General features: G+C 40.8%; 2 protein-coding genes, 1 long non-coding RNA gene and 8 other non-coding genes across 12 annotated transcripts; all 11 read right to left on the bottom strand.

Annotated features, from left to right (window-relative positions):
* Window positions 1-553: 553 nt before the first annotated feature.
* calr (calreticulin) lies at window positions 554-6,836 on the bottom strand. The gene is made up of 9 exons (XM_062395417.1): window positions 6,545-6,836; window positions 5,888-5,989; window positions 4,582-4,785; window positions 4,210-4,304; window positions 3,799-4,008; window positions 3,295-3,408; window positions 2,224-2,367; window positions 2,019-2,111; window positions 554-1,833 (listed from the first exon to the last, which is right to left on the bottom strand). Exons 1-9 carry the CDS (start codon window positions 6,639-6,641, stop codon window positions 1,606-1,608), a joined length of 1,287 nt encoding a protein of 428 aa, XP_062251401.1. The 5' UTR covers window positions 6,642-6,836; the 3' UTR covers window positions 554-1,605.
* Window positions 6,837-8,268: 1,432 nt separating this feature from the next.
* On the bottom strand, window positions 8,269-12,841 carry tor3a (torsin family 3, member A). The gene is made up of 6 exons (XM_062395541.1): window positions 12,510-12,841; window positions 12,240-12,362; window positions 11,433-11,698; window positions 10,574-10,749; window positions 9,709-9,833; window positions 8,269-9,440 (listed from the first exon to the last, which is right to left on the bottom strand). Exons 1-6 carry the CDS (start codon window positions 12,673-12,675, stop codon window positions 9,193-9,195), a joined length of 1,104 nt encoding a protein of 367 aa, XP_062251525.1. The 5' UTR covers window positions 12,676-12,841; the 3' UTR covers window positions 8,269-9,192.
* A 9,116-nt stretch (window positions 12,842-21,957) lies between these two features.
* On the bottom strand, window positions 21,958-25,456 carry LOC133961094 (uncharacterized). Of its 2 annotated transcripts, none has more exons than XR_009921964.1 (13): window positions 25,392-25,456; window positions 24,895-24,938; window positions 24,744-24,791; window positions 24,523-24,566; window positions 24,027-24,075; window positions 23,792-23,841; window positions 23,572-23,598; window positions 23,350-23,389; window positions 23,136-23,181; window positions 22,614-22,661; window positions 22,413-22,442; window positions 22,139-22,192; window positions 21,958-22,050 (listed from the first exon to the last, which is right to left on the bottom strand). It is a non-coding gene; the product is annotated as an uncharacterized LOC133961094 (long non-coding RNA). The 2 variants fall into 2 exon arrangements; XR_009921965.1 differs by lacking the exon at window positions 25,392-25,456 and adding an exon at window positions 25,021-25,360.
* LOC133961352 (small nucleolar RNA SNORD47) lies at window positions 22,262-22,334 on the bottom strand. Its single transcript, XR_009921988.1, has one exon. It is a non-coding gene; the product is annotated as a small nucleolar RNA SNORD47 (small nucleolar RNA).
* LOC133961357 (small nucleolar RNA SNORD78) lies at window positions 22,511-22,577 on the bottom strand. The gene has a single exon (XR_009921993.1). It is a non-coding gene; the product is annotated as a small nucleolar RNA SNORD78 (small nucleolar RNA).
* On the bottom strand, window positions 23,454-23,540 carry LOC133961354 (small nucleolar RNA snR60/Z15/Z230/Z193/J17). The gene has a single exon (XR_009921990.1). It is a non-coding gene; the product is annotated as a small nucleolar RNA snR60/Z15/Z230/Z193/J17 (small nucleolar RNA).
* Window positions 23,667-23,753, bottom strand: LOC133961355 (small nucleolar RNA snR60/Z15/Z230/Z193/J17). The gene has a single exon (XR_009921991.1). It is a non-coding gene; the product is annotated as a small nucleolar RNA snR60/Z15/Z230/Z193/J17 (small nucleolar RNA).
* LOC133961362 (small nucleolar RNA SNORD79) lies at window positions 23,909-23,987 on the bottom strand. Its single transcript, XR_009921996.1, has one exon. It is a non-coding gene; the product is annotated as a small nucleolar RNA SNORD79 (small nucleolar RNA).
* LOC133961361 (small nucleolar RNA SNORD24) lies at window positions 24,140-24,218 on the bottom strand. Its single transcript, XR_009921995.1, has one exon. It is a non-coding gene; the product is annotated as a small nucleolar RNA SNORD24 (small nucleolar RNA).
* On the bottom strand, window positions 24,635-24,703 carry LOC133961358 (small nucleolar RNA SNORD75). Its single transcript, XR_009921994.1, has one exon. It is a non-coding gene; the product is annotated as a small nucleolar RNA SNORD75 (small nucleolar RNA).
* LOC133961353 (small nucleolar RNA SNORD74) lies at window positions 25,080-25,159 on the bottom strand. The gene has a single exon (XR_009921989.1). It is a non-coding gene; the product is annotated as a small nucleolar RNA SNORD74 (small nucleolar RNA).
* Window positions 25,457-27,447: the final 1,991 nt, after the last annotated feature.

Below are 27,447 nucleotides of genomic sequence, written 5' to 3'. Positions count from 1 at the left end.
TTTCCTTTCTTTTTAGTGATTTTTAAGATGTATGTTAAGTATCTATCTATATTTTGTGTGCATATGTGTTTGCATTTCCAAATATATTATAGTTTTGAATGACACATTTGAATTTGCAAAGTAGCTGGTGACTTCAGCTGTCCGATCAATGTAGTGGAATAAAATAGTATGTTCCTACTCAAAGGTGGCAGAGTACAAGTAAAACATATTTATATAAATTACAGTATAGGTAGAGTATATAATGCAGAAAAATGCCACCAAAACAATTAACTACAATTATTGCCTCTGACAGTTGACCATCGTAATCAAACCAGTTCATCTGTGTCAAACTAGTCATTTGAAGAAATGTTCCGAAAGGTATTCTTGAGATATTGCGTAAACAAGAATGGGACACACTCACAACCCCAAACTTGCCTATGTTCAAGTAAAGGTTCAACAGGCCTCTAACATCCATGCACCGTTTGGCCCTCAAATTCAACTGAGACGTTTATATATGATACAGAATAACATTTTAATAATAATTTATTAAAGACATGAAACAAAGAAGCACATCTGCTTATTTTCTTCCAGTTGTTTTTATTGGACAGTTCACCTTCCTATCATTTTAGTTTTTTACACAGCAACATGAAAACCTTCCCACTTCAGTTACTACCATTAGTACAAAATGTATCTTTTACAAAAGGATAATTTCTCAGACTGTTTGTGACAGTGTGTATGTGTGTGTGTGTGTGAGTTGGGGAACAGCAGTGCAGAGATAGCGACATCAGAAATGAGGAACCAGGCTGTGTGCGATAACAATGAGTAAACCTAAAGAGAGTGTGTACCAAGTGAGCGGAAGCTTTGCTGCTACTGGAATGCTCTTAATGTAGATCAGAGTTTAAGAATAGTTGATTTAAATATTATCACAGTATGTGCAATGAAGTGACAAAAAAATTTAAAGGATTTTATCATGAAGCACCCCATGTTACCATCCTATGAACAAGTATATATCGGAAAAGTTGTCAAACATCTGGTGTTGGTTTTTATGTCCCGAACCCTTGTTTGAAACAGTAGGTTTTAAATAAGCACAGACTGTATAACCTGCACCATGAAGTCTAACCCTGTTGACTCCTGTGAGATCTGGATAAAGGAAGAGGCAGACGAACAGGCGTGACGACAAAAGATTAACAAAAACAAGTGACACAGATTAATGAGACAAAACACATGAGGTAAACAAAACATGTACATGGTACCATCCATATAGCAAATATAGCTTTTCATATCACCACAACATTAAACTTCATTAAAACCCAAATTTTTGCAGAAACAGAAATTACAATGGACATGTTTCTGCTGTGAAACAAATTCCCGGTCCTGACAGACATCTTCATTCTTTTCTATTACTATTCCTCATTTAATAACAATAATAATAGTAGTAGCACAAGGAAACAGGGAACAGAACTGTCATTTTCACACATTCCCTTGCTTTGTAAACAAACAATTGAGCAAACCCCTTCCCACCCAACCCCAACCTACGGTATCAGTCACGAGGGTCGATCATCTCAGTCACCAGCCGCGTTCTGATTGGCTTACTGACTCACACAGTCAGGTTCTTTTCTCAGCAGTTTATAACTCATCCTTGAGTTTAGAGTCTGTGCCATCATCCTCCTCTTCCTCCTCTTCCTCCTGCTCTTCCCCCTCCTCCTCTTCTTCCTCCTCCTCCTCTTCATCCTCATCTTTCTCTTCTTCCTCCTCCTCCTCTTCCTTTGCCTCTTCTGTCTTCTTCATGTCGTCCTCCTCACGATTCTTTCTGTCCTCCTCCTCTTGGCTTTCCTTCATCTTCTTTTCTGCATCCTGGAGTACACAAAGAAGCAGTTTAAAATAAATAATTATTTAATGTGTCAACTTTCTTTATGCATTCACCTCAAGGCACTGAACTTAAAAAGTTAGTACACACATACAAACTAAAGCTATATGGGCAGCACATATGGCTACATGCAGTTGAAAAACTAGTAAAAGATGTATGATTTTTGACTTGCCTTGGTTTTTCCCCATGTGTCGTTGCCTACTTCCTCTGCCAGGTTTGGGTCATTGGTGATCAGGAAGTTGTCGAAGATCGTACCAGACTTGACCTTCATAAAATAAAAAACAAATGTTACTTTCAGGTAGTTCAGGCAACTTAAAAATATAGATACATGATTAAACCAAAAGTCCTATGCTAGTTTGTTGTTCTTAATCTCTTACCTGCCACAAGTCCAGTCCAATCACACCAATGCTGTCATATTTATAGATCTCAGAATCGGCTGTGTATTCCGGGTTGTCAATCTCAGGATGGATCCACTTGCCCTTGTAGGCAGGATTGCTGATTTCTCTGGGCTTCCATTCTCCCTATGGACAGCACACAGACAGGGAGGAACCTGTCATTATATTGACTATCGATGATTCCTCTTCAGAGGGATTACATTTCTTGGTTTGCTTCTCTTTAATATATTTATTCCTCTATTGAATGCATGAATCTGTAGCTCAAATGTGGGGTTGATTCCAAAATATTTGTTTCTAAATATCTAATTCTATTTTTATTCTAGTTATTTCTCTCTTATTTTTCCCTCACACTATTTTTTAAGGAATACTTGGACATTTCCAATTGTAGTTATTTTTTCATTTAATGTAAAAAAAAATGCAAAAAAAAACAAACAAAATGTTTCCATTTTCTGTCACAGAGGGGCCCACACTTGGGATTTGGCGCCCTCTATTGGCGCTGCTTTAGGCCACAGAAGTTGAGCATTACCAGTCTCAACTTCCTACTGATGAGTTGTCAGACCTTGATGGAGACCTATAGAGTCGATACGCATTGGTCTGTATATTTGCCTACATGCTCAAGGAATAAACTAATTCTACCATCTCATAAAGCGTACTGGGATCTCATTTTCTCTCAGAGCGCAACACAGGACCAAAAAAAAACTATGATTCTATTAAAAAAAAACATTATTTTACTAACATATATTTGATTGTATTTCATTTGCATGTGTCACGTGGAGTGACCATGTCTGCAGATAAAGTTAGTGAGGGAACAATTCAACTTTTGTTATTGCATTTTCTGTATGTATTGTTACATTTTATAACAATACTATTACAATTAAGTTTTGCTGATATTTAAAACACAGGTGGTGTCCATAATCACATTTATAGTAGTAGTAGTGTTACATAAATCCAATTTTCCGATCAGTCTAATGAAGATGAACGATTTTAGGGAATCTTTGAAGGCACCATATAGAACATATGTTGTAGTAGGTGTATTCATTATTTGCTGCTCACCTTGTAATCAGGGTTAGTGACCATAGGTGGCTCCCATTCTCCATCCATCTCTTCGTCCCAGTCATCGGGCTTCTTTGCATCAGGATCAGGGATGTTCTCAGGTTGGTCCCAGTCCTAAAAAATGAAATGGTTTTATTCAAAGTAAATTACAAGCGAAGGACAACACTACAGCTTCAGTAGGAATGTGGAAAGTACTGTTAAATCTGTTAGATAAGAAAGAGTGTAGGAAATCAGCTTAAGTTTGCACCCAGTGCTAGTTAGGTGTGTTAAGGTGTTAAGTGTTTGGACAGGATGTGATCTCAAAAGAGTTGGGATGACTCCAGAAAGCCGTTTAAACAAAATTATATTTGTTATAAGGGTCTTTGTTTCATAGAAATAAACTGAATTCTGTTCTGTCAAGATTAAAATTAAAGGGTTAGAAGTAGAAGAAAAAATTGCATAAGGATGAAAAATGTATGAAAAAAAAAGACAAAGAGATCCTTGAATGGCGCAAAAATTACTGACCTCTGTTTTCTTGTCTTCAGGGTCGGGAATCTGCTCCCTGTCGTCCCAGTCCTCTGGCTTTTTGGCCTCTGGGTCCTTAACTTTTTTAGGGGGCAGGAAGTCCCAATCTTCCTCCAGATTGCCAGACTCAACCTTCTTATTGTCGATTTTGACTTCGTAGGTGTTGTCAGGGTTGACGATCAACGTGTACAAGTGGCTGTACTCATCATCCTGCAGGGCAGAAGGGAAAAGTTAGCAGCTATTGGGATTGTGTCTTAGTGATTAGCATTTAATGTGTTAGCAATGCAAAAAAACTCCCACTTTTGACATGTCTTTGCTTTATTTGGATGAAGCATCATGCATGATAAATAGTAATCACTTTTGCCTTGTCCCAGTTAAATATTGACACAAAATCATTTACTGAGGTCTCACCTTGCATCGGATGTCCTTGTTGATCAAATGGTTCTTGCCTTGGTAGTTGAAGATAACATGAACCTTCTTTGTTCCAGGGCCACAAATATCAGGACCTAAAGAAAACCGACAAATAAAAGTGAAAATGTCAAATCTGCTACTTTAGTTAGGAGCCGAAACTAAGCAGAGATAAATTCAATCATATAATCAATACAGACATGTGTTTAAATTATGACTTGTGTGGGTAAAATATATCAAGAGCCGTAAAACTGATGAAACAAAATGAGATCTTCCAAACCTATCAAGGTGTCTGCTCTTACAGATAGGTTATACTGTTCACTGAGGAATAATCATATTATACAGAGTCTAACAGAGGGAAGTGTCCAAACCTACCAAACATGATGTTGTAGACAGAGTCCCCATGCATGGCCTCCTGGTTGAGGGAGGAGGGGAACAGTTTAATGTAGCCTCCACCGCAGTCAATGCTCTGCTCATGTTTAACCGTGAACTGGATGACCAGAGACTGGCCCTTGTTGCTGAAGTCATCAAAACGGGTTGACACGGCGTAGAAGCGGGCGTCCTGACTCGTCTGCAGACCTGCAGCAGAAACAGTGTCACTGCAATGTGTCCGTCGTGAGTAAAAGTCCAACATACGGCACGATACATCCATGTTGTTTCCGTAGAAGTGTACGGGTTAGTTTGAATTTGTGAATTTAAACTAGCCGATTCACAAGCTGCACAAAAAGAGAGACAGTCTGGGATGACGTCATGTAGAGACAGCTACTGGTGCTGCTCTAGAGAGAGTGAGGAATGGAACCACCCTCAAACTCACTGACTACACCCCCTGGAGATTTCACTGGGACATGGGCTCATTTTCCGAATCACAGCTAGAAGCCCTACATGCACAATAGACACATTCGCACAGAACATCTCAAACGATAACGACATGTGAGCCTACAGACTGAATAAACTACAGCACCAAAAACTGTCCATTGAGTCATTCCTTTTATTTTGCGCAGATGTCTGACTCAGTAAATGTACATTGCCTGTAGTGTCACTGGAATAGCATTATCATGTGCAGCATAGTGGTCCAGTGGTTAGCACCGGTAGTTGACCAGGACCTTTCTGTGTGGAGTTTTGTATGTTCTCCATAAAAAGTAATTGGAGACTGTACATTGAGCGTCGGTGTGAATATGAGGATGAATGTTTGTTTGTCTGTCGGCCCTGGGTTACGCGACCTGTCCAGTACCCGCCTCTCGCCCAATGTCAATGACATACATCACGAGATGTAATGTCACCTCCGTGTTGTTCATGCTAATCGTGCTAATGTTGTTAGTGCTAATCAGATCTGACCATGGGCGGGGCCAGGGGAAGCTTTTTTATTTGAAGTACACAATATACTTGACAAAGGAACAATTTTCTAAATATATACCAGCTACAGAGGTAACAGTCAATAAATCTGATCCAGAAATTGTGGATGTAATTGGAGATATAATTGGCCCCTCTGTTTAAATTGTGGCCCCTATTTGGCCCCAGATTTAGAAAAGTCCTAGATCCGCAACCGGTTGTGACAAGATTTAACATTCTTTACATGGGCTTTGGCCTAATGATAAATAAAATACTTAATGGCACCTAAGATTTAAACATGTTGATTGTCTTACACGTGATCCGACCTGTAGCTTAAGGTTATCATTATCACCTTTATCTTTCTCTGCATCTCCATAGAACTTTCCTGCCGTCAGGACAAACGCGCCGTAGTCTGACTTGTGCTTGGATTCCACCCAGCGACTCGTCCAAGAATCTGCACAGACAAGTTTAGGGTCAGGTTTAAGAAAAAAAAAGACTCACAAGTAGCTGCACATCCTCCACTGATGGTGCATCGGTGCAGGTGCTATGGGGATGTGCATGGATTGTGGGGCTGATTTCACAATCCACAACGTGTTGGGACAATGAAAGTGGTGGCGATAGAAAGGAGGAGGACTGCTGGGTGAAGGAGGGTGAATGAATGAATGACTGACCAGGGCAGAGATGAGGAGGAGGGGGATGGGGGAGGAGAGAAGTGAGCGTGTGATGATGGCTGGGGAGGACGGGAGGGAGGGAGAGGGGTCAAAGATGAACGGCAGTGATGTAGATTCGAGATGTAAGAAAATAAGAAATTAGGGAAGCAATGCATCATTAAAAAAAATACAGGTGAAATCCTTGACATAACATTTAAATCAATCATTCATTCAGTGAGGCCAACACAGGAGGGGTCCGCAGGTTCACCACGCACTCACGACAGTAACGTGTCACATATTCATTTAAAACAAAGCACGGGTGAAAGATAGACCATTTTCTTCAGGGTCAAAGATCTCACCTCCATCTTCAAATTGCTCTCGGAGATACACAGAGGACTCGGCCAGGACGGACGCGGCCGAAACGGACAGCAGCAGCAGCAGCGACAGGGCGGTCATACTGACGAGCTGACACCCCGACGAATACAAACAAGCTACAAACCTCAGCTACGAACACCAAGCGAGTGCGTGTGGCGTGTGAGCGGCGAGTGTGTCGCGGCTCCGCTCCGTCAGACAGTGATGCAGCAGCGGGGAGAAGAAGCGCAGGGATCGGCAGCCGCTCGCCTCTCGCTTCGGAACAGATGTCTGCACCTGATTGGACGTCGCCTCCCAGCCTCAACCAGGAAACGCGGAGGCTCGCGGCCAATGGGAGGAGACCACGCGTTTGCTTGACACACACCCAGGGAAGTGATGATGATGCGCTGCGTGACAATCAGGAGAATAGACATCACACAATAAACACGAATATACCACAATAACACGTTAAATGTGAGTCTTTAAAATGAATATGGAGTCAAAGTCCTTCACCGTTAATTGCCCAATCGGGACTAGATTTAACTGGATGAACTAAATACTGTGTAAAACAGAAACATTAATCCCATTCAGGGCACACAATTTACACTCAGATGTTATAGCATCCTCTTATTGATTTATTTGTATTGTTTAGGTGTATTTAGTTAATTAGGGCCCGAGCACTGTAAGGCACTGACAGACACTGAGGCCCTATTGAAATTGTAGGGATTATTATTATTTTTATTATTATTATTCAGGCAAATGAATTGGCTTTTTGAGGGCTTTAACAATGCTCAAATTCTTGACAAAAAATGCAGCAAATTAGAAAGTGGTGAAAATGTACATATTCTGGAGGAATTTTCAAAGGGCGTGGCAAAATGGCTCAACGGTGCCTACCGATTGGCAGGACTTCAACCACCTTATGTAAATTCACATAAATAAGTTAAAAATATATATATATAAAAAAAAAATATAAAAATGAATTCAAATAAATTAAATGAATCATTCTTTAATTTTGTTTTATATATATGTTTGCAACAGGCTGCATTTCTGAGTAACTACACAGGAGTTCCTCAGGGCAGTCGTCTCAGCCCCCATCTTTTCTCATTACCAATTTAATGATCTATGGTCATCTTGTTTTTGCAGGTTTATAACATGCCCTTTAGGACAGCTATGTGATAGCAATTTAACTGTTAACTGGTTAACGTCTCTGCGGCTCATCAGCCTGGTCTCCCTGATGCACACGGTAGAGAACAAATACCTCTGCTTAAGACATCATTTGTTTCCAGAAAAAAACATTATTCCTTTACTTAGATATCCTTTCCTGATGCCAGCTCTGCAGTGGATGAGCACTTAAATACACCTGTTGGGCAGCAGTTATCAATTATTTTTATCGTTGACTAATTTCCGGATTAATGTCCTTTTTTTTTATTGCAGAGAACCCTTTCCTAGTGCCCAAGCTGTCATGTCACAGTCAGAATGTAAGTTATTCTATTGACTTTCAATGAAAACAGCAAATAGTCACATTTGAGAACTTGAAATCCATTAATTAAAATAACAAGTCATCAATCAATAATAATCAATTACTAAAATTGTAGCAAACATTGTTCATCTGTTGATTAGCGTATACGTTTTGTGCCAACCTTGGCATGAGGCATGAAGATAGCAGGCACCATGAAGAAGAATAAGAACAACAAATGAATCACATTAATCCATTAACTAAATGAAGAAACAGTTTTGTTGGCTTACTCTTGTTTATTTTCTTAAAACAATTTCCATGATCATTTCTCTCCATGTTCTTCTCTTGATCTGAACCTTTGAGTTTTAGATTCAAATCTCTAAAACAGATCAACTCACACCAGTGTGTGTGTATAGACAGTCAATAAATAAACTATGCCACAAGGTGAAATTCTGCGTATCAAGCATTGTTGATGACAATAATAAAAGATGTATCAGGTTCAGATAAACCTCCGTAAAATGACTCAGATAAAAAGTAAATTAACGATATGTCTGAATTTAGAAAGCTTATATTGAAATGGTCGTATCAACCACTCTAAACATTTCAAGTAACATTTCCATCACCCCTGTTACACACTGTTCACAAAGCCACATAATGTTCCTGACAAGCCAAATTAAAGGCTTATTGAGACATTAAGTGTGCATTGAAAAAACTCCACAAAAATCATCATATGCAGTAAAATGTAAAAAAATGGCACATAATAAATCTGTGCTGAAACAAGTGTAACTTCTGACATGCAAATACTAACACGTGACGTATGACCTTTATAAACATTGAAAAAACAATTCAGGACAGCAGACATGAGAAATGTGAAATCCAGGATGACATACACTGCACAACCACTGATACCGTGTTCTACACTTTTTCATCTCAACACTGTGAGGACTGAAACCATGCAGGTGGAGAAGAGCAGCCACACTGAACATGATATCCGTCTCAGTCTGGCATGAACACGTCTCCTGCGACGCCACAGACGTCCGCAAGGTGAGCCTCGCCGATTTTTTCTATTAGTGCTGTACCTGCTCTGATGTCTGGCCTCTTCTGAGACACCTTGACAGACACATGTATCTGAGTGTGTGTGTGTGTGTGCATGTGTGTGTAGGGAGGAGGGGAGGTCTCTCTCTCTGTCTGTCTCTCCTTCTAGGGGAGAAAGAAGTTGATCCTCTGGGGTATGGACTTGCATCCCTGGGCTGAGAACAGTCTCTCCTCTTTAGGGAGATATAGCATTGCCTTGGCCACCTCGTCCAGCGTAGCTTCGTCTGTCTCCAGACCTCGGGCTGCGTAGGCGTCCCGTGCACAGAGCTTCACGTGGCGGTACTCCAGAGGCATGAAGGGCACGTAGAAGTCGATCAGGTGGCCGGACATCATCTCGCTCTGTGCAAACCCACCTAAAAGAGAACCGCACAGAAGAAACTTATCACAAAGCTCCACCAATCCATATTTTGTATTAGGTAGAATTGACTAATGCTAAAGCATAACTACTAACACTGATCCCACAAAGAAACATCACCCCTGTGTGCAGCTCTTTGCAGCTTCCAGCTATTTGTTTTGGTCCAGCACAACAGTTGAGTGAATTTAATTCTAACTCCCTCCCCCATCGCTCATGTCATAGAGAAATGCAGCTTACAGAGCTGAAGTAAAAAAACTGCTGCTCACCTTGAGATTCCATCGTTTCAGTTCGTAGTCGATGCTCCAGGTCTTCCATACCAATGTCTTCTCGATTTTGACCTGAGTGCCAGAAGTCCAGTGCTACATCATTGATCGTTGCCCCACCAATATTACTGTAGAAAGAACAGAAACAGCAAAAAACATGAAGGGGAGGGGAGTTTAGTATGTAATTTATTACTACTGTTGGTTTATTTGTTTGTTTATCAGCCAGATTATTCAATTACTACTTAGCATTTTTCGAAAAAAACTTAGTAGAAGGATGGCAAAGAGGTGAGTCCAGTTTTTTTTCTGTTATTTCACTGGGGAATTGGGAGAGAGAATGGGGAAGACACACAGCAAAGGGCCTGGTCAGAACCAATCTCGCAGCTGCTGCAGGAGGAAAGGTTGCTTGATATATTTTCACAAATTGGATCTTGATAAAAAAAATCTGCAACATTTGGGGAACTGCTGTCTATGAGTGTGTGAAAGTTGGTTCAGTTTGAATGGATTTAAGGGGGAATACTTGGCCCAGGCAGGTTTTCCTCTGAAAGCTAGCACTTACTTCAGGGAACTCTAGTTAACAAATAAATAATACAAATTCAATATGAGTGTTACCATTAGAGTTGTAATGATCCTGAGCCTCTCCTTAATCATATCACTAAAGTGAAAAATGGATTTCTGTGTTTGATTTAAAAGATTATCCATCAGCATAAATTAGACATGAGTAATGAAAATATGAAAAGTCTATAAAGAGAGCGAATTGAGACAGAGGAGGAAACATCCTTCAGCACAGATGAGCTCTCATAATATCTGGGCCAGAGGCAGGATACACTGTGGGTGTCTGTCCCAGCTTCAACAGCAGTAAAGGACCAACCTGAGGAAGAGGAAGATGGCTCTGCGGTAGGTAACCCCATCCACGTTGTCATAGTGATCCATGTAGGGCTTGATGGCATCGATGAGGCCTGGGTGAAGCTTCTCAGCCTCGTCGAAGATGAACAGGGTCTGAGCGCAACGCAGCACCATGTCCCTGATGGCTTCTCGAAGCTGTCCCTGAATACAAAGAGAACGACAAAACTACGGCATGAAGCTCTCCAACATCTCTAAACATTACCAAAGAACATGAAGACAAAAGAGATTTTGAATTTGTGTGTTTTTAGTTCATTTATGGGGGAAATTTTATTTCAAACACTACATTTTTAATTAAAGCTGCTATAGTCGCCAGATCATCTAAAAAATAATAATTAATGCTAAATAAAATTCTGGTGAAAGGTTTAACAAAAAAAAAGCAAAACAGGATTTTAATTATAAAAATCTGACTGTCTTTGCATTCTGCTACTTAACGTAAGAATTATGTTCCGTTGCATTTCCCTGATTAGGGACAAAACTACAACACTGGTTTTAATTTTTTATCATTTATGATGGAGACTTTCTCGAGAATTCAGAGTTCATATTTACAAATTTGGCCAATTCTGATAAAAGTGTGGCAACATCATTTTGAACTCTAATGCAGCGATTGTGTAAGAATGTGTCTGGATGGGACCGTTTTTGGCACCGATGACCTGGTTGGGTAAAATGCCAGGGTCCAAAATAGTAGTTAGAACACGTAGGATCAATGTCTGATTACGGTGGCTATTTTTCATACGCTGAATTACAAAACTTAAACTAAACATTAAACTAAGTGAGCGGGCTTCCAGCATGTTCCTGGCACAGAAGTGGGGCTCTGTATGTCTCACCTTGTACGTGTCCACCAGTCTGGCGTGTGGGAAGTGGAACGGGGCAATGAACAGTCGGACACACTCACTCTTCACCCCGTCACGATACAGGTTATCAGCAATGATCCGGGCCACGAAGTTCTTGCCTGTGCCAGACCAGCCATGGAAGGAGAGGGTGAGCGGCTTGTTGGACTCTGGGTTGTTGATAAAACCCTGGATGGCTTTCAGGACCACGGACTGAGCCAGGTGCTGCCCGTGGAGCTTCGTCTGAAGGTCCCATGCCAGACCTGCGCCATGTGTGCACAAAAAGATAAGAGGAAGCTTCTGACTGACAGTGACGGGGGAAAAGAAATCTAAGCAATGGAGCAGTGTTCAGACAATAATTTTCAGACAAAAATCAGGGCTGAAGTTTCTGATGGGTTGCTGCTGGAGAATTAGATTTAAATGTACTACTACTACTACTTTCTCCAGTTGTTTCATTTTTGGACATTTGTATTCTTTTATTGCAGTGACACTGTGACCCAAGAGTACTCAGCAGTCATTACTACATTATTACACGTGCACTCTGTAATCTTTACAACACAATTAAGAGAGTATTCAATACCCATTGGTTAGATGTCAACCGACTTAAATTTCGAACCTCATCTTGATCCCAACTACACTCGTTTTGATCCCAACGACACAAGTCTAGTGAGTGTATCCTGTGTGGTTGTTACTCTATAGCACAGACAGACAGACAGACAGTTGTTGAACTTGTTGTTTAACATATTTGAAATTAATAATATTTAAGAGCAGTCTAGATCCGGTCCTGGCTGCAGAGAGCACTACCTGTAATGTTGTTGGTTATCCTGCAGTCTCCAGAATCACAGCACTGGCCCAGGCTACAGTACCACTGGTGCAGCAGGCTGGTGTAGTCCTGAGGAAAACCTGCCCACAGGTCCCGGCTGGGAACTGTTCACACAAACAGAACAACACAATATATCAGCTTTTACTCCTGACGAGCTGATGGAGTCCGACGAGCAGAAATACTGTCGTTATGTGGCAGCTACAGATACGCTCCTGCCTCCCCTGTGCCTGTGTCCTACCCGTAGGTCCTACCTTGCTGTGTAGCATCTTCCTGGTTGGGCTGACACTCCCCCTCCCAGATGTTACAGTAAATGTAATTGAAGTAGTAGCTGGACACGTTGGAGATGCTGTCGAGGTGGAAGAAGTGGGCCTGTGCGGACAGAGCCCCGAGCAGAGGCAGCAGCCACCGCACCAACATCGGGGAAGAGGCAGGTCGCACCGGAAGCCTCCTCGGTGTCTCCGCTCGTCATCAGCGGGGATGTGTTGGTCTGCAGGCGGCCTCATGCAGCCTGATCTGATAGGGGGGGGGCTGCTTCCTCCTCCCCCAGCTGGACCAGGGAGCGGGGGAGGGGCGCTCGCTTAATCAATGTGTGCGGCGCTTGCGGGCGGGAGCTCTCCAAACATATAAAACAGCACTTTACCACCCGCCCTCACGGGTTTATTGAAGTGTAATGCGCATGTTCGGCAGGAAGGCAACTTGCCTGAATGGTTCTGTTTTAGAGAGTAGAGCTCAAACAGCCTGGTTCCGGAAGTAAAAATCCCATTCTGATTGAATAGTGTGGTACGGTGGCCGAGAGAGCGTAACACACTGCAAATTAACAAAACAGATGTCGAAAAAACGACTTCATTAATTTGTTGAGGCTGCAAAGGAAAGTCCCAAAGCACGTAAATATAGAAAAGCGTGGCAAGTAACGAAAACGACAACGGAAATGTTTCCAGGGGGCCCAAAAAAGTGATGAACCTGAATGTAGTTCGGTGATGTGTGAAGTTATTGAAGTGTGCTACTCTTCATTGGTGATGGGACTTCACAAAGAATAATCATATACATTATTTGATAACAACTAGAAATATTGTCTTATTTAGGATATAGATTTATATCGTTAGCATTAATCTATTGCCATTTGCCCCGCCCATTTCTGGTATCCCCCCCTTGTCAATGTGATTTGACAAGACACAATGTCAAGATACACCTGACTAAGAGAAATCACAAACTAAATGTGGCTATAACGGTATAAGGAAGGAACAAGAAGGGAGCACTTAGGTGAAAGCAAATTAAGTATAATTCAGAAATATTTTTAAGAAAACTGAAATAAAACACAGAACATTTGGAGGGGTAGTATGGTTCTCAGCAAGATCAAGCTCTTCTATTAAGTTGGCTGAAGTTTCCAGATGTGGAAAATCCCCACATCAGACAAATTCTTTATTTCAGATGTATTAATTCACAATCAAGCTGTTAAAACGTTAATAAGCGGACATTTAAAAAAAGAACACATCAATTAAAAAGAGCAGACAAAACACAAATTAAGATCTTGAGAAACCAGTTTGGTCTCCTCAGTCTAGTCTTTAGTTCATAAGCCTCTTTTAAACTGTCGATTTTATAAGAGGCAAGTTCTATCCTCTTTCGCATGAACCGGTGTTGTCCAACACTGTCTTCTCTCTCTCTCATCCTCTTGAGCAGGATTGGGCCCGTTTGCCCAATTGCACCTTTTCGAGTGGTTGCAAGAAGTTCCCTCCCTCTGACCGTGGCTTGGGAGTCTTTTGGCCTGTGAATTGGATAAGGAAATGATTTAACTCTTTATCTTAAAGCAGTTTTTTAATATTTATTTAAATGCACATTCTGATCTGCACATAGCTGCAGATCCATATGGGACGGCTCTGTTCTTCCCTCTGCTTCACCCCTTCTAATCCTGAGGACATCACACAGGGGTATACAATGCCAAAGACTATATCATTCACATTACTTCTGTGCACTTGTCAAATAAACACTGTAACAGTATACAATGATCAAGACATGGCATAATGCCTGTCTCTCATCCTCCTGCACCTGTTTGGGCCTGTTGTCCCACTTGTGCCTCTTTGATAGGCTGCCCGTCGTTCATTCCTTCTGACCTTGGGAGTGTTGTTTTCTGAAATGTGGATAAGAAAATAATTTAACTCTTGATCTTGAAGCAGTTATTGGACATTTCTAAAAATTCACATTCTAAAATGCACTTGGCTCCAGAACTATAGTTAATGAGAGTTGTATCATTTTTGCCCAATTGAACTCTTCACAAAAAAACTGAATATTTACCAAAATATTGAGTTTGGGTTATGAAGACGTTGTGCTGTTATAAATTCATCCAGGCTGGTGATCTCAAACTAGAATTGAACCTATTGACTGAAATGAAGAATTGTTTAATCAGATAGATGCTCAAAAAGCAGTGGATGGCACAGGGGAAAGAAACACAGACTGAATGAAAGACTCCATAATTAGTGAGATAGTGGACCCAGCTAAATGGTTGTAAACTAGTATGATACCATAAATCTGCCTTCCATCCAATATCTTGGCCAGAACGCATGTGGTAGGAGGTTTCCTTCATGCTGTGGATCTCTAATTGCATATTCAATTCAAGGCTTGTTTATAAAACACAAAACTAAAGCTGTCATGAAGTGAGGATTTTGCCCAGCAACCATCAGAGGAGGAGCGAAACAGAGCAGCTCCTGGTCACTTCCTGATTCCAGTACCAAGAGGGTGGACTACGCCTGCGCACCATCGAGAAAGAACCAAGTCTCGACTCCCCTTCATTATTGACCAATCAAATGATACCTACTGTTAAAAAATATTAGGAAAACGCCGTCTGTTCATGCTTTGGCTGCCAAATGCTTTGCTGTAACTTTTCATACCTTTTCATTTATTTTTAATAAATACTTGATTGAACTGAACCGAGACCGGCTCTTCTCATATTTAGGATAAAAGAACACAATACCTAGGTGTTAAAACTGCCCCTGGACACAACTTTCAACCTCTATTGGTCACTGTGTACCCCATCACCCATGAGAAGTGTTAAGAGTGAGTGTTCACATGTGTCCTCAGTTGTTACAGAAGGATTGTGTCAAGCTGTACGGTTCTATAGATAACAGATCTGATGGATACATTTGTTTAAATTTAATTTCGCTTGTCTATCTTGCTCCCTGAGAATCTAACAGTACAGTGAAATCATATGTGTTATCTTTTATCAGAAGAGACATCACATCTTCATTTCTTTGATGTGAAAAAAAGGTTGAGAGCCACTTCTTTAAGCTGCTGCTAGATCAAATGAAAATTAGGTGAGCTCATCATTGCGAGCTCGTAAAACACATCATATCAAAACACCATGAGTACATGTTGTTCCCTTCCTGGCCTACATGTCCCTGCTCTAATCATAGCAGGTTGGCCTTAATCTCATTGACAGTTTGCATGGCCAAGTTGAATCCTTGTTGAAAACATTAGACTTGTCTCTGAAGTGTACCTGTGACCTCATACAATGCAGTGAAATCAAGGAATCATTCAGGAAAACACATTTATCAAATATATATTGACTTGTGCTGTTGAGAAGTCTGATTTCCTTTCATAGAGACCTCTAGGTGAAGCTATGTTTAGCGTTGAAATGTATTCCCAGAAGAACAATTTGGGAGTGTCTGAATGACCTGATAAACTGGAAGTGTTGCTTTATCTGAAAGCAGCATTGTTGTTTGTGAAGTTGCATCTGTGGACTTACTTCGGAGTATCATGGAGCGACCGCTGTCTGTGCTTGTAGCTCTTGTCCTGGTGTCATTCTGCGAAGGCTGGGACGCTCCAGCATTTTGTCATGGCCAAACATGTCCCGAGTACCAATTGGTTCAAAAAACCCAGGTAGGTTTTGGAGCTGTTCACACACATCATCAGAATGCTTATTTTCTTTTCATTTCTGGAGTACGTATTGAAAAACACTTTATGCTTCTGTTTTGCACAGGATTTCGAGGAGCGCCGATATGTTGCCACAAACTGGATTACCACCACAATCAAGACAAACGACAGTTTTGGTGTAATGGCTGCCAACTCGAAGCTGACAAATTACTGCAAGAAACACAACCATCCAGGCCAAGGTTTGATACAAATGTTTTCACTCACACTATGGTTTTGTGTTGTTAAATGCCCATTTGAATATCCAATAGTCCAGTTAGTCTGCTGCGATGAAAGTAAAACAACGCTTTTATATTGAATGCTCCTGTCAGTATTTAAAAGTCACTTCTACAACCATAAAGGTTTTGCAACTGTTGACAAGATGACACTTTTTGTTTTGGGTAGTGTAGAAAATCTGTTTGCCTTCTTCAAGGTTTTTAGAGTTGTGTTTGTCACTTGTAGATGTTCAGATCCATGTAGACACCTGGCCTCGACTGGTCACCATTAATCAGGAGGGTTCCCTGTCCTGGTTTATTCCTCCTGGTACCATGCCTGACATCACTGATGAATCCATCAGACTGGAAACAAGACCCGAGGCCACTGTCTACGTCAGGTGAGCAGAGGCTACATTTATCTATCAACTCACTACTTTCTGCTTTGAGGGGATTTCACTCATTTTAAATTATTCCAGAGAACCCACTCCCAGCCATCTACCCACCCCAGACACCAATGCTACCCCACAGAAACCAGACTGTGGTTGTAAGAAAACTAACAAAAACAAACAAACCTCAAAGTAAATGAATAGATGTAAATAAAAAAGAGAGTTCAATTGAGAGCAATGGTGTGTGGGTGGGGCCAGTGTGTTGCATCAGGCACCAATGTCAGAAAATGAAAAGTGTCATTACAAAATTGACTTAGTTAAATAACTTTCGTTGAGCCTGTATTACGTACCGAGTTTGACATCCCAGGAGATATTACTGTCATCTGTTTTCACCGAACACAGGGGACAGAAGGAATGTACACAGGCCTAAGCCTTGAAGTGTGTCGATGTAATCTCAAACTAACAATGATTCTAATGCCCTGTCATTGTTGTCCTGTCATTCAAAAGGGTGTTTGGCGGAACTCCAGGACTTAAGATCGGTAATGATACTGCAAAGGAGCTGCGTGATGCCTTGACCAAAGCGGAGAAAACATATAATCTCCTTACTTTCTCTGGGGCTGCCTATGATCCATACATCACTGTTGTCCACCACAATGAGATCTGGATCTATGCTGTCTGATGACCACATGCATCATCAACTGAACCCAGTAAACTATACATCATATAATAACATGTGTTCTCCAATCTTATCTTCTAAATAAATCTACTCCACTCTGAAGTTAAATGCCAAACAAAATTTATTTTTCTTCTCTACACTGTCAAGAGTTTGCTGTACTGTAAGGTCTTCAGATCGTATATTGTTATTTGGTACTATAGAAGTCCAATTTAATTTAAACGAAGTTTCACAGGTATGTAATGGTAAATTCTACAGACCACAGAATTCTTCTGTTGGATGACAAAAAAATGTATTCAGGAATATTGTAGTATTTACGTACAGCCACCTTTTGTTAAAAAGTGACGATATTTATTGTCTGCTAATGCTTATTTCTCGAAAACCTTTGGTGTTGATAATATCTCTATTCATATACCATTGGCTTTTCACAATAAACTGTTGACAAGTGTGTCTTTGCTGCCAAGTGTTGTTATTCTCACAGGCTCATTTCTTTCTCCCTGTTGAATAGGTCAATGCAAGTTGAGTTTGCACAACTCGCAGTATCTTCCTCCTCACTGGTTAGACTTGTTTGTGCAAAACCACTAAACAGCGTTGAGGGCAACAGCCAGATTGTGTTTGACACTGTAAAGAATGACACCCTTTTTACTAACGAGATAAAGTTTGGGCTTTGGTCGAGATCTGAATAGCCAAATCTAACTGATTCACATGTGTTTCAGACAGACATAACTCTTGAAAAACTGTGCTTCTGTAATTTTGTAAATATTTTTTCTGCATTGATAACGCCCCCAGAGAGCCAGATAATATTCAAAAACACAGAAAGGTTAAATTAACGTAACAATTCACCTTCAAGAATGAATATCCTGAGACATTTCACCTCAAACACATTCATTATATGTAATTTCACTGGGCTGCAGTATCAATATTTTGCCACTGTGAGGCGCTATGGACGCAGGCTTGTGTCATCACTGTTTGTGAAGAAGTGTCTGTCTACCTGATGTGCAGGTGCTAAGACTATAATCAAAGCCACGGGCTAAACAGTTCAAGTGTTTTCTCTCCAGGTGCAACGCAGAAGAAGCTGCCATCATTAAATCAACAACAACAGCAGGCCAATAAAATCCCAGTTCCCCCTGTTTTCTTCCTCTTTACTCCTCCCTTGTCCTTGGGAAGATGTGGGAATCTCTTTTTTACCGACTTATCCGGGAGGAGAGGTGTATCTCTCCTCAGGCACGAGCACAGACAGACCCCTAGTGGTGCTCAAGCACTGGCCCTTTTGCCCTGGATGAGAAAAGTGCCCTTCTGCTGGAGCCCAATTTTTTCTTCATTCATCAATATTTAAGAATAAAAATTACTCTCTCTGTCATCAATTGATGATTGCTGGTTGTACATCAAATTGTCCTTGAAGGATATTAAAGATTTTCTTTTATGGACAAATTGGTTAATCACAATCTGCACAAACCAAGCTAGAGCAGCAGAGGAACCCAGCAGCCAGCAGGGGGCAGCCTCAGGACATCACAGCAGACTGTGATTCTTGTAAGGCGTCTGAAGACAAGGTTGGAAAAGTACAGGGTTATTCTTTAACGATAGGTTTTTAAAGTATGTTAAATAATCCAGTATCTAAAAGCCAAAAATATAAAAGTAACTTTTAAATAAGGCTCTCAAATATATGTAGTAAAGTAGAAAATATTTTCTCTGAAGTTTAAGTGATATCTTGTCTCGCTGTCTGGCCGGTAACCAGCCGTCCGGACCGCCCCGTGAATAAGGAGGAGGAGATATTTCTTTACTTGGAATGCGGCCACTTCATTTCTCGAATATACAGCAGGAGCGACACTCGCATCACCTCTAGGTGGTCCGTCACTTCTCTTTATAAACACACTTTTAGCGTCTTTTCCCACAATACCCTGGTGCACTACGTCACACACTACAAACTTCCATAAAGGGGCAAGCCCTACCTGCAACACAACAGCTCTCCGTCTCATATACAGATAGCAAGAGAAAGCAGAAAGGGATTTTTACACACTGTCTGATAAAGATTCCGACAGTAAAGGCAAGGGGTAGTGATGGATAAGGTTTTCTTTAACAAGTTAAGTCTTTCATTCTCACTTTCCACCTTAAAACTATGACATGAACTGAACTATGATCTAGTTCATGAGAGGTTTGAACTTGCACAACAATGCCCTCAGCATCAGACAAACAGGTAATGACGGTGTTTGTGCAATCCCCCGACGTTGTTTGGTGATAAATGAACCACAACATCAGCGCCGCTGAAAAAGCCTGATTTCAAAGCCTTGTCCAGCTGTTTACTGACGTTTGTCATGTTGAATGAAGAGAGAAAGGGAGAGATACAGACAGACAGACAGACAGGCAGGCAGACTGCCTTAAATGCTCTCAAAGCCACAAATGGAGGTTGTCATACATGATTTTTAGATCAAAACGTAAGAAAACGTGTTTGCTTCGCAGAAATGTCACCATGAGATTTATCCGGGCTAACATGTTGGTTTTATCCATTTTCTTTTCTTTACATCCCTGTTGCCTCGCTCCATTTGGGCTAATGTTCATTTTGAGAGGACATTTCTGGAAGGAGAAAATCATTCAAACTTTTCTAACCTGCTCCTACGGCTGATTTCATATGCTCTAACCAATAAAAAAGATATTTGTTGGTTTCGGCAAAGTCTTGGGATTCTCAGTGTGTTTTTATTTTACCGATAGGACTTCTTTTTTTTGTAAAATCCTTGTTGTTCAAGGGCTTTGCTAGAGTGTAGCTTTCTCTTTTCCAGTGTGTTTAGCCAGGAAAGATTCCTTCGATGTCTCAGATGTTGCGATTCAAGCAGCAGCACATTTTTAGAAGGGGAAGAGGTATTGAGGATGACTACAGAGTGGGCCACTGAAATTCTCAAAACTGCCTTTATGGTAGTTCTCTCTACAGTTGTTTTTCCTGGATAACATTTGTTAAGCTGACACACCCACACATACATACAATCTTCTTCAGAAAATGTCTGTTCATCAATAATATGCGATTTTGTGTTTTTCTGGCCATGTCAAATTTTAATAAATGAAAGCTGAAACCTGATATTATGAGGAACGAGATCTTCAAAACGTTGAATCAAAAATACACATCACTAAAGCCATGCTAATCACCTACAATCAAAACAACCGGTTTATATTGTGTGAACCCGGTGATACTATATCTAAAGGCTTGTTTCCACTCAACTACTGTAGATAACAGCAATAGGATGCAGGCCACAGTATGGGATGGGGGGGGGGGGGGGGGGAATGCACAAGTAACACAAACTCTAATTATATATTTAATGAAATAAACCCCAAGCTTAAACCTTGCCAAAGTAACATTTCCTCCTGAGGCAGTTTCCCTTATGGTCTGTATGGTTCATTCTACGAAACAGTTTCCTCCAGAGCCTCATTTATCCATGTATTTGGAGTGATTTATTTGCCCTTACGTGAATTGTCCGTTCTTTGCTTTTCATCGGGATTCTTTTATTTGAATCTTTGTCAACCAACGGCCCTGTGCACCTTGACGTCGGTAGCCACCCGCATAAAGACCAAGGGTGGGCGAAATGAAACACTACTCATCGAAATGACAAACACCGAATGAAAGTAAAAACTGCCTTTATGGTGGTTCTCAGTTATTTTTCCTGGACCACATTTGTTTAGCTGACACACCCACACATACAATCTTCTTCAGAAAATGTTTGTTCATCAATATAGGATTTTGTGTGTGTACAAATTTGTAAGGTCTTTTCCAGCTAAACAATGAACTTATCAGGAAGAGTAGATACGATTGGACCACGGCTCAGTCCTAATGAGGCCAAACTTAATGTGATTTGCTTGTCAAGGATGAATATCAGATGTGATTTGTCAGCTTAAGGTAGGATTATATAAGGCTGTCCATTATGAATAGAAGTCAAGGTAATAAGCATAGCTGTGTGTGCATGCCTATCTAGTTATGTCCCATCTTGGTCCACACAGTCAATGGGTCGTTTGAGTGTTAGAAGTACATTTAGGTTAGGCACTTAGTTGTAATGGTTATAGAAATCATGACTACCCTCAGAACTCAAGCATTTGTTTAGGAAATGTTTTTAATTGATAATTTCCAGCATAAAAACCAGTTTCTTTTTTCAAATCTGGAACTTGTTGCACATGAAAATTAATGAGAAAAACAAGGCCCAGTCAGAAGAGCTTAAGTTGCAACTTTTTAAAAACTAAGCACAGTTACCATATCACCCCTAATAGCTTAACTAAGAGTCTAAATAAATTCTAATTTATGCAAATACCACAAATGTAATTTTGGACATGTCTGAACCCTCTTTCCTGTATGTCAGCTGAGGGTTTGCATAATCTCTAAAAACTAAAGTAACCTAGGTAAAAATGAGTCTTATTCACACTTGTGAATTTGATCAGGAATGTAATTTTATCATGTATTTATGGCACAAGCATTTTTTCTAGTCACTGACCAGCTCTGTAGTTGAGTCTTACACTTACATTTGCTTCCCAAAAAAAAAATGACATCAAGTTTGAGTTTATTGCAACATTTTTTATTGCGAAAATATATCTAGATTTTCAATTGTCTTCAGGTCAAACTCCAGTTTCCAAAATACCACAGAATCTGAAAAAGAGAATCATTGTTTTAATATTCAGAATAATAAAGTATATTTGTCATCAAGACTATGTATCTCTAGCAGGCTTGTACTTACCTTCAGAGTAAAACATCAGGCTGGCTGAGGGCCAGAGTAGATTAGATCTGCTTTCTGTGGAAAGAAATGAGTCTTTTAAAATAAAACCAGGTATCAACCAACAAAGAGTTTGTTTTAGACCACAACCTCAGAGAAATATGGAACGGTAAGGTATAATCAAGAGATATCATTTGGCAGAATCTTGTCATCAAAGGTAGTGGTCCATTTAAGCAAATATTCATTGAGAATATTTTTGAGCAAACCAACATTGGCACTTAGACTTTGAAATGCTTACCAAGGTCAGCCCAAGAGATCCAGCCATTTCCTGGAGAAGAGACAGAAATATCCTTATTACATGTCAGTGATTGTTCTATTAAGCTTCAAGTTTGCAGGTTACTCAGCAACAATGTTGTCCACATTACATGTTCAGGTCAGACATTTGTTAAAGACATCACTGAACCAGCAAAAGCCAGTTAACGAGTGTCTGAAGTCTCACCTCAAGTCCACCTAGTCTTGGCCGTTCAGCCGGACCTCAGATCAGATCCTGCAGACGACAGAAGAGCATAAGATGAGTATGCACAACATACATTGGGTAACGCCATCTACATTGACCAAATCAGATAGAGCTAATATCACAAGACTCCATGGTTTCAAGTCAGGCTGTGTCTAATCATCACAAGGTCAGACTGCCGGGATCATGAGTTTCACAAAAAACAACCAGGATCCCAAATAATAAACTAGAGCAGCTCACTCAGACCCAGATGAAGTGGAGTTCAACCAGCAAGTGGAGCTGGTGTCAGTTGTAAAACTTTTTACTCAAATTCATGCTTTTTCCAATTTTACTTTTATTTCCACTCAAGATAAGTTCACAATTGGAATAAGTATCCAATTAAATCCTGCAGTTCTAGCCTCACTACAAGCCTTTTATTTTAAATAAACTGAAACATGTCTAGTCTAAAGAGCATGATTGAGACCAGCTCCACTGGGACTGAGTTTGTACAGTTCTTATCATACTCACATTGAGTTTGAGACTGTGCACCAAACAGCCCAGGATCCCATTAGATCTGTAAAGTTAAAACAGCTTCAATTAGGATGATGCAGAAACTAGCAAAGTTAGCTTGTGCAAAAAGTATCAGATCAGAAATGACTTAATTCTTCAACTGGATCAGTGACCTGATTCACATTCATCAGGTCTGAACATTAGCAACATTTGATTTGAATGCGACACTTACCAACAAGGCTGGAAATGTAGTCGGCAGAGCAGTCACATGTCTGAGGAGAACAGAGGGGATGTTAGAGTGCATAATAAGCTGTTTGGGCTAGATGACCATTACAGGTGACACATCAGATAGGAGCGAAAGACAATTGCAAAATTCTTCGTCACTGATCAATCTGCTGAACTATGGGATCATCATTGTGTCGGACTTCATTAAAGGATAAAACTTCAGACTCACCATAGCATTCTGTAGCCAGACAGGTTTCTGAAAATAAACAGGAAATTCAATTAAAACCAAATCCCATTTTAGGAGACATTGGGGTCATAGAAGCCGACACACATCAGATAGGAGCGAAAGACAATTGCAAAATTCTTCGTCACTGATCAATCTGCTGAACTATGGGATCATCATTGTATCGTACCTGTTACAAAACTAAACGGTAAAATCTTAAACTCACCAGTAGCTCATCCATGAGCGTTCAGACCAGATGCGCAAACACGAGACAATCTGCAAGGCAAACACCAGAAGTTGAATAAACATGAAAACTGCAAACAAAAAGCGCCTCCTAAATGAGCACTGCATCAGAAAACAGTTCTCTTTCACCCTTTATCAGAGAGATTCCCAATGTTTAATTACAATCATCATTAACAGTTTGAGCGCATATGTCAAAATAAAAAAGTCTGGTTCTTTACCTCATTGAATGCCGTGAATGAAGAGTGAATTCAGTCAGTGTGATCACACCTGCAGAAACAAGACATACGTGAGCCACGAAAGAATCTCAGGACGTCAGAGGCGGCCTTATCTGTGCCTCAGATAATAAAAATGGTGGTTGCTAGTATCATCATCGTTTGATCAAGAGTAGCAAATAAATGTCATCAGCAGCACAGGGATCACATTCAGACCAATGCTTCTCTGGAGGTGTGGCCAGGGGGGCGCCAAGTCTGCACTTTTCAGATGGTGAGGGCAGTTACGAAAACGTGGCTCTAAAATCAAATACTCAAGTTGAGTTATTACCCTGGTTCAACTTTATTGAATCCGGGATTCAATGAAGTTATAAAATACAGCTGTCAGACTTAACAACTGAGGCCTTGTCTTAAAGCCTGGTGAAATGTTCAATATCTAAATAAAGACTTGCAACCACCTCAAGAGAAACAGAAGCCATCGACATTAAGAAAACGTGAGCTTTACCTCATCATCCACAGCTTCTTCACACCTCTGAATCAAACTCCCACCTGCGGACAAACACTAGAGTGAGCATTGGCCACGTGCCACCGAGAGCATGGTGATCAGCGGAAACGGAAGTCTCAGTCTAAAGCTGCTCAGAAATCACTTCTGTCCACTACTCTTAAAATTGAAATCATCAACGACTTCCACTTTGGATTGGTAGAATTTTAAAAAAGTATAATTACCAGGGATGCATTGGACGGGTCCAAACACCTGGAGACCCATGTTGGAGCCTAAGGAAAGAAGAGCACGTTACTGGAAGGGATCCAGGTCGCCATGTTGAGTAACTGGGACTAATATTTTTTTGTCACTAATATAAACTCAGCTTTTACTTACCACGTGCTGTTCAGCTTCATTTTGATTTGACGTTGATGACGAGTCTGTAAAAAGACGGAAAAACAGATTAAGCACGAAACTGATTCAAATAGATGCAGCCATCTTCTGACTGAAACATGTCCACACCCTAAAGTCTGGCAGCGCAGGAGCGCTGCAGTGAAATCGGCCTCTTTGTGTCTCGGTGTCCCACGCGGTCAGAAAGTTGGCGTTTCCTCACAGTAGTCAGATGTCCCTACCAACATTTGTTTCATCACACTGCGATGAGACTAGGCCGAGCTGAGCCGATTTCAACCCGCGCTAAGCAACACGTGGCAGAGGCCTGCTGCGGCTATACAGGCTAACTGTGATAGCATGAGCGCCTCGCAGGTTAAACCCGTCAGTGCACAGAGCTTAGGCTCAGCAGAGGACGTACACATGAAGACATACCAATGTGGCGACATTAAAATCTAATAGACAAGAGACACGCAGAACGGAGTCAAGTAGCAGAGGAAACATACCAGTTGAAGAGAGCGAGCCGGAGAATGAGACTGGGCAGAGAGTGCGCGGCGCCTTTATAGCAGAGGACGCACTGCATGATGGGAAAAATAGTCCGAGGACTAGCGCCCCCGCTGGACCGATACGGGAAAGTCTACATTCCGAATGATGACGTTCATCACCCCATTGAGAGAAAATAATACACAATAGAATAAAATCCGGAGCATTTATTGCTTATCCTATTGGGGGACTTAAAACGAGATAAGTCCATAATCTATTATGCTTATTCTTTGAGGGGGGGTTAAAATCTTAAAATAACGTTAAATAAAATTCGAAACATCACTTACATTTTGTGAGACAGGTCAGTTTTGGATCATATTGGACGACACATATGCTAAATACAAATATTTTAAGCTGATGCCCAACAGTCTTATACATAACTAACAATACAATATTGTGTTTCAAAGGGTTTGGTATGTGATAATAATTTTGATAATAAGTCACAAAGTGCTTTTCAAGGGCAGCGAAATAAAAAAGGGAGTTATCACAAATATTATAAAACATTATTGCTGTTCTCAGGCAGATGCTTGCAGAGGTTCGGAGCCTTCACAGCAAACGCTCTGTCCCCTTCAGTGATCATTTTGGATTATGTAGATTGTGTTGTTGTGTTGAAGTTTACTGAGGTAGATTCATAATATAAAATAAGTACCTCACTGTAAGAAACCATGCAGCCCAACATCATCAGTGAAACTGTTGGATCACACACAGTCTGATCCAACAGTTTCAACCCAAATAGAACATTAAAGCTTCCTGAATGTGGATTTATTGTGAAGTTGTTGTCATAGGCTGGATTCGTTTTACCTTGGTATACCTAACAAAATGCCAACTGAGGGAATGACAGGTTTGTGATGAAGTGGTTATTGAGCAGAAATGCAATTTTTAGTTTTTACCTTGTTCATTCTCACATCACTGCATGTCAGTGGGAGTAATTCCATGTGTAGTGTCTCATCTTCTCCATGATTAGCTGTGGCAGATGTGCCACTGGATCAATGCTGTTCATTTGTGTCCACTGACACCACAGACTGTCATCATGCTGGGCAGCCACCTCCACCCTTACCCCCACCATTCTGCATTGGACTGAGATGGAAATTGTGCAAACTTAACATATATTCAATGTTACACTGCACTATACCACATACTTTAAAAACGTAATATTGCATTTGTCCTACATTATACACAAGGATCTAAATGCTGTGTTTGTTAGTCTTATATACTTCTATTATATTGCCTCTGCCAAGGAGGTCATGTTTTCACCCTTGTCTGTTTGTTTGTTGCTTTGTTTGTGTTGTTTGTCAACAAGCAAGATTGCAGAAAAACAACTGAACATATTCCCATGAAACTTGGTGGGACGATGTGGTTAAGTCATGAAGGAACTCATTCGATTTTGGTGCAGATCCGGAGGCTGATCCAGGATTTTGTACTGTCTTTGACATTGTGAGATCTGACGTTTTGTAACATTATCCCAGGAAATAATTTATGGATCTTGATGAAATTAATCGGGCACATTTAGGGAAATTATACATACATGTGCGATTGAAAGAATAACAAACAACTTCTGCACTTCTGAGACGGAACCTTCACTATCTGAGGTTCCATGTTAGAGAGCAGCTCCGCCTCACTGCTCATTTCTCTAATAAACGACTTTATTATGAGACACGTCTGAGGAATGAACGAAACAGATACAATATTTAACACATTTATTCTTTTTAAAACACAAGATTTCATTGTTTTTTATTCACACGAAACAATCCAGTTGAATTTAAAGCTTCATGAATTGTCCAGTTTTTTTCTCCTCATATAAAAGAGTTTCTGATGAACGGCGTCGTCTCCCTCCTCGCGCTGCTGGACAGAGACGAGACCGTCCGGCTGCTGCTGCTGCTCCTCGACTCGGACAAAGTCAGAATGCTGGACCTCAACGATAGGGCGGACTCTGACCCCGCCCCCGCCCCCTACAACCCCCCCCCCCCTTCAGACTTAATACTTCGGCCTATCTTCGTCGACTGTCCTGATTTGTCTGTG

Source organism: Platichthys flesus, chromosome 9 (assembly GCF_949316205.1).
Source record: "Platichthys flesus chromosome 9, fPlaFle2.1, whole genome shotgun sequence".
Taxonomy (NCBI): Eukaryota; Metazoa; Chordata; class Actinopteri; order Pleuronectiformes; family Pleuronectidae; genus Platichthys; species Platichthys flesus.
Note: the sequence above shows the minus strand (reverse complement) of the source record. Positions and strands in the feature narration are given on the sequence as shown.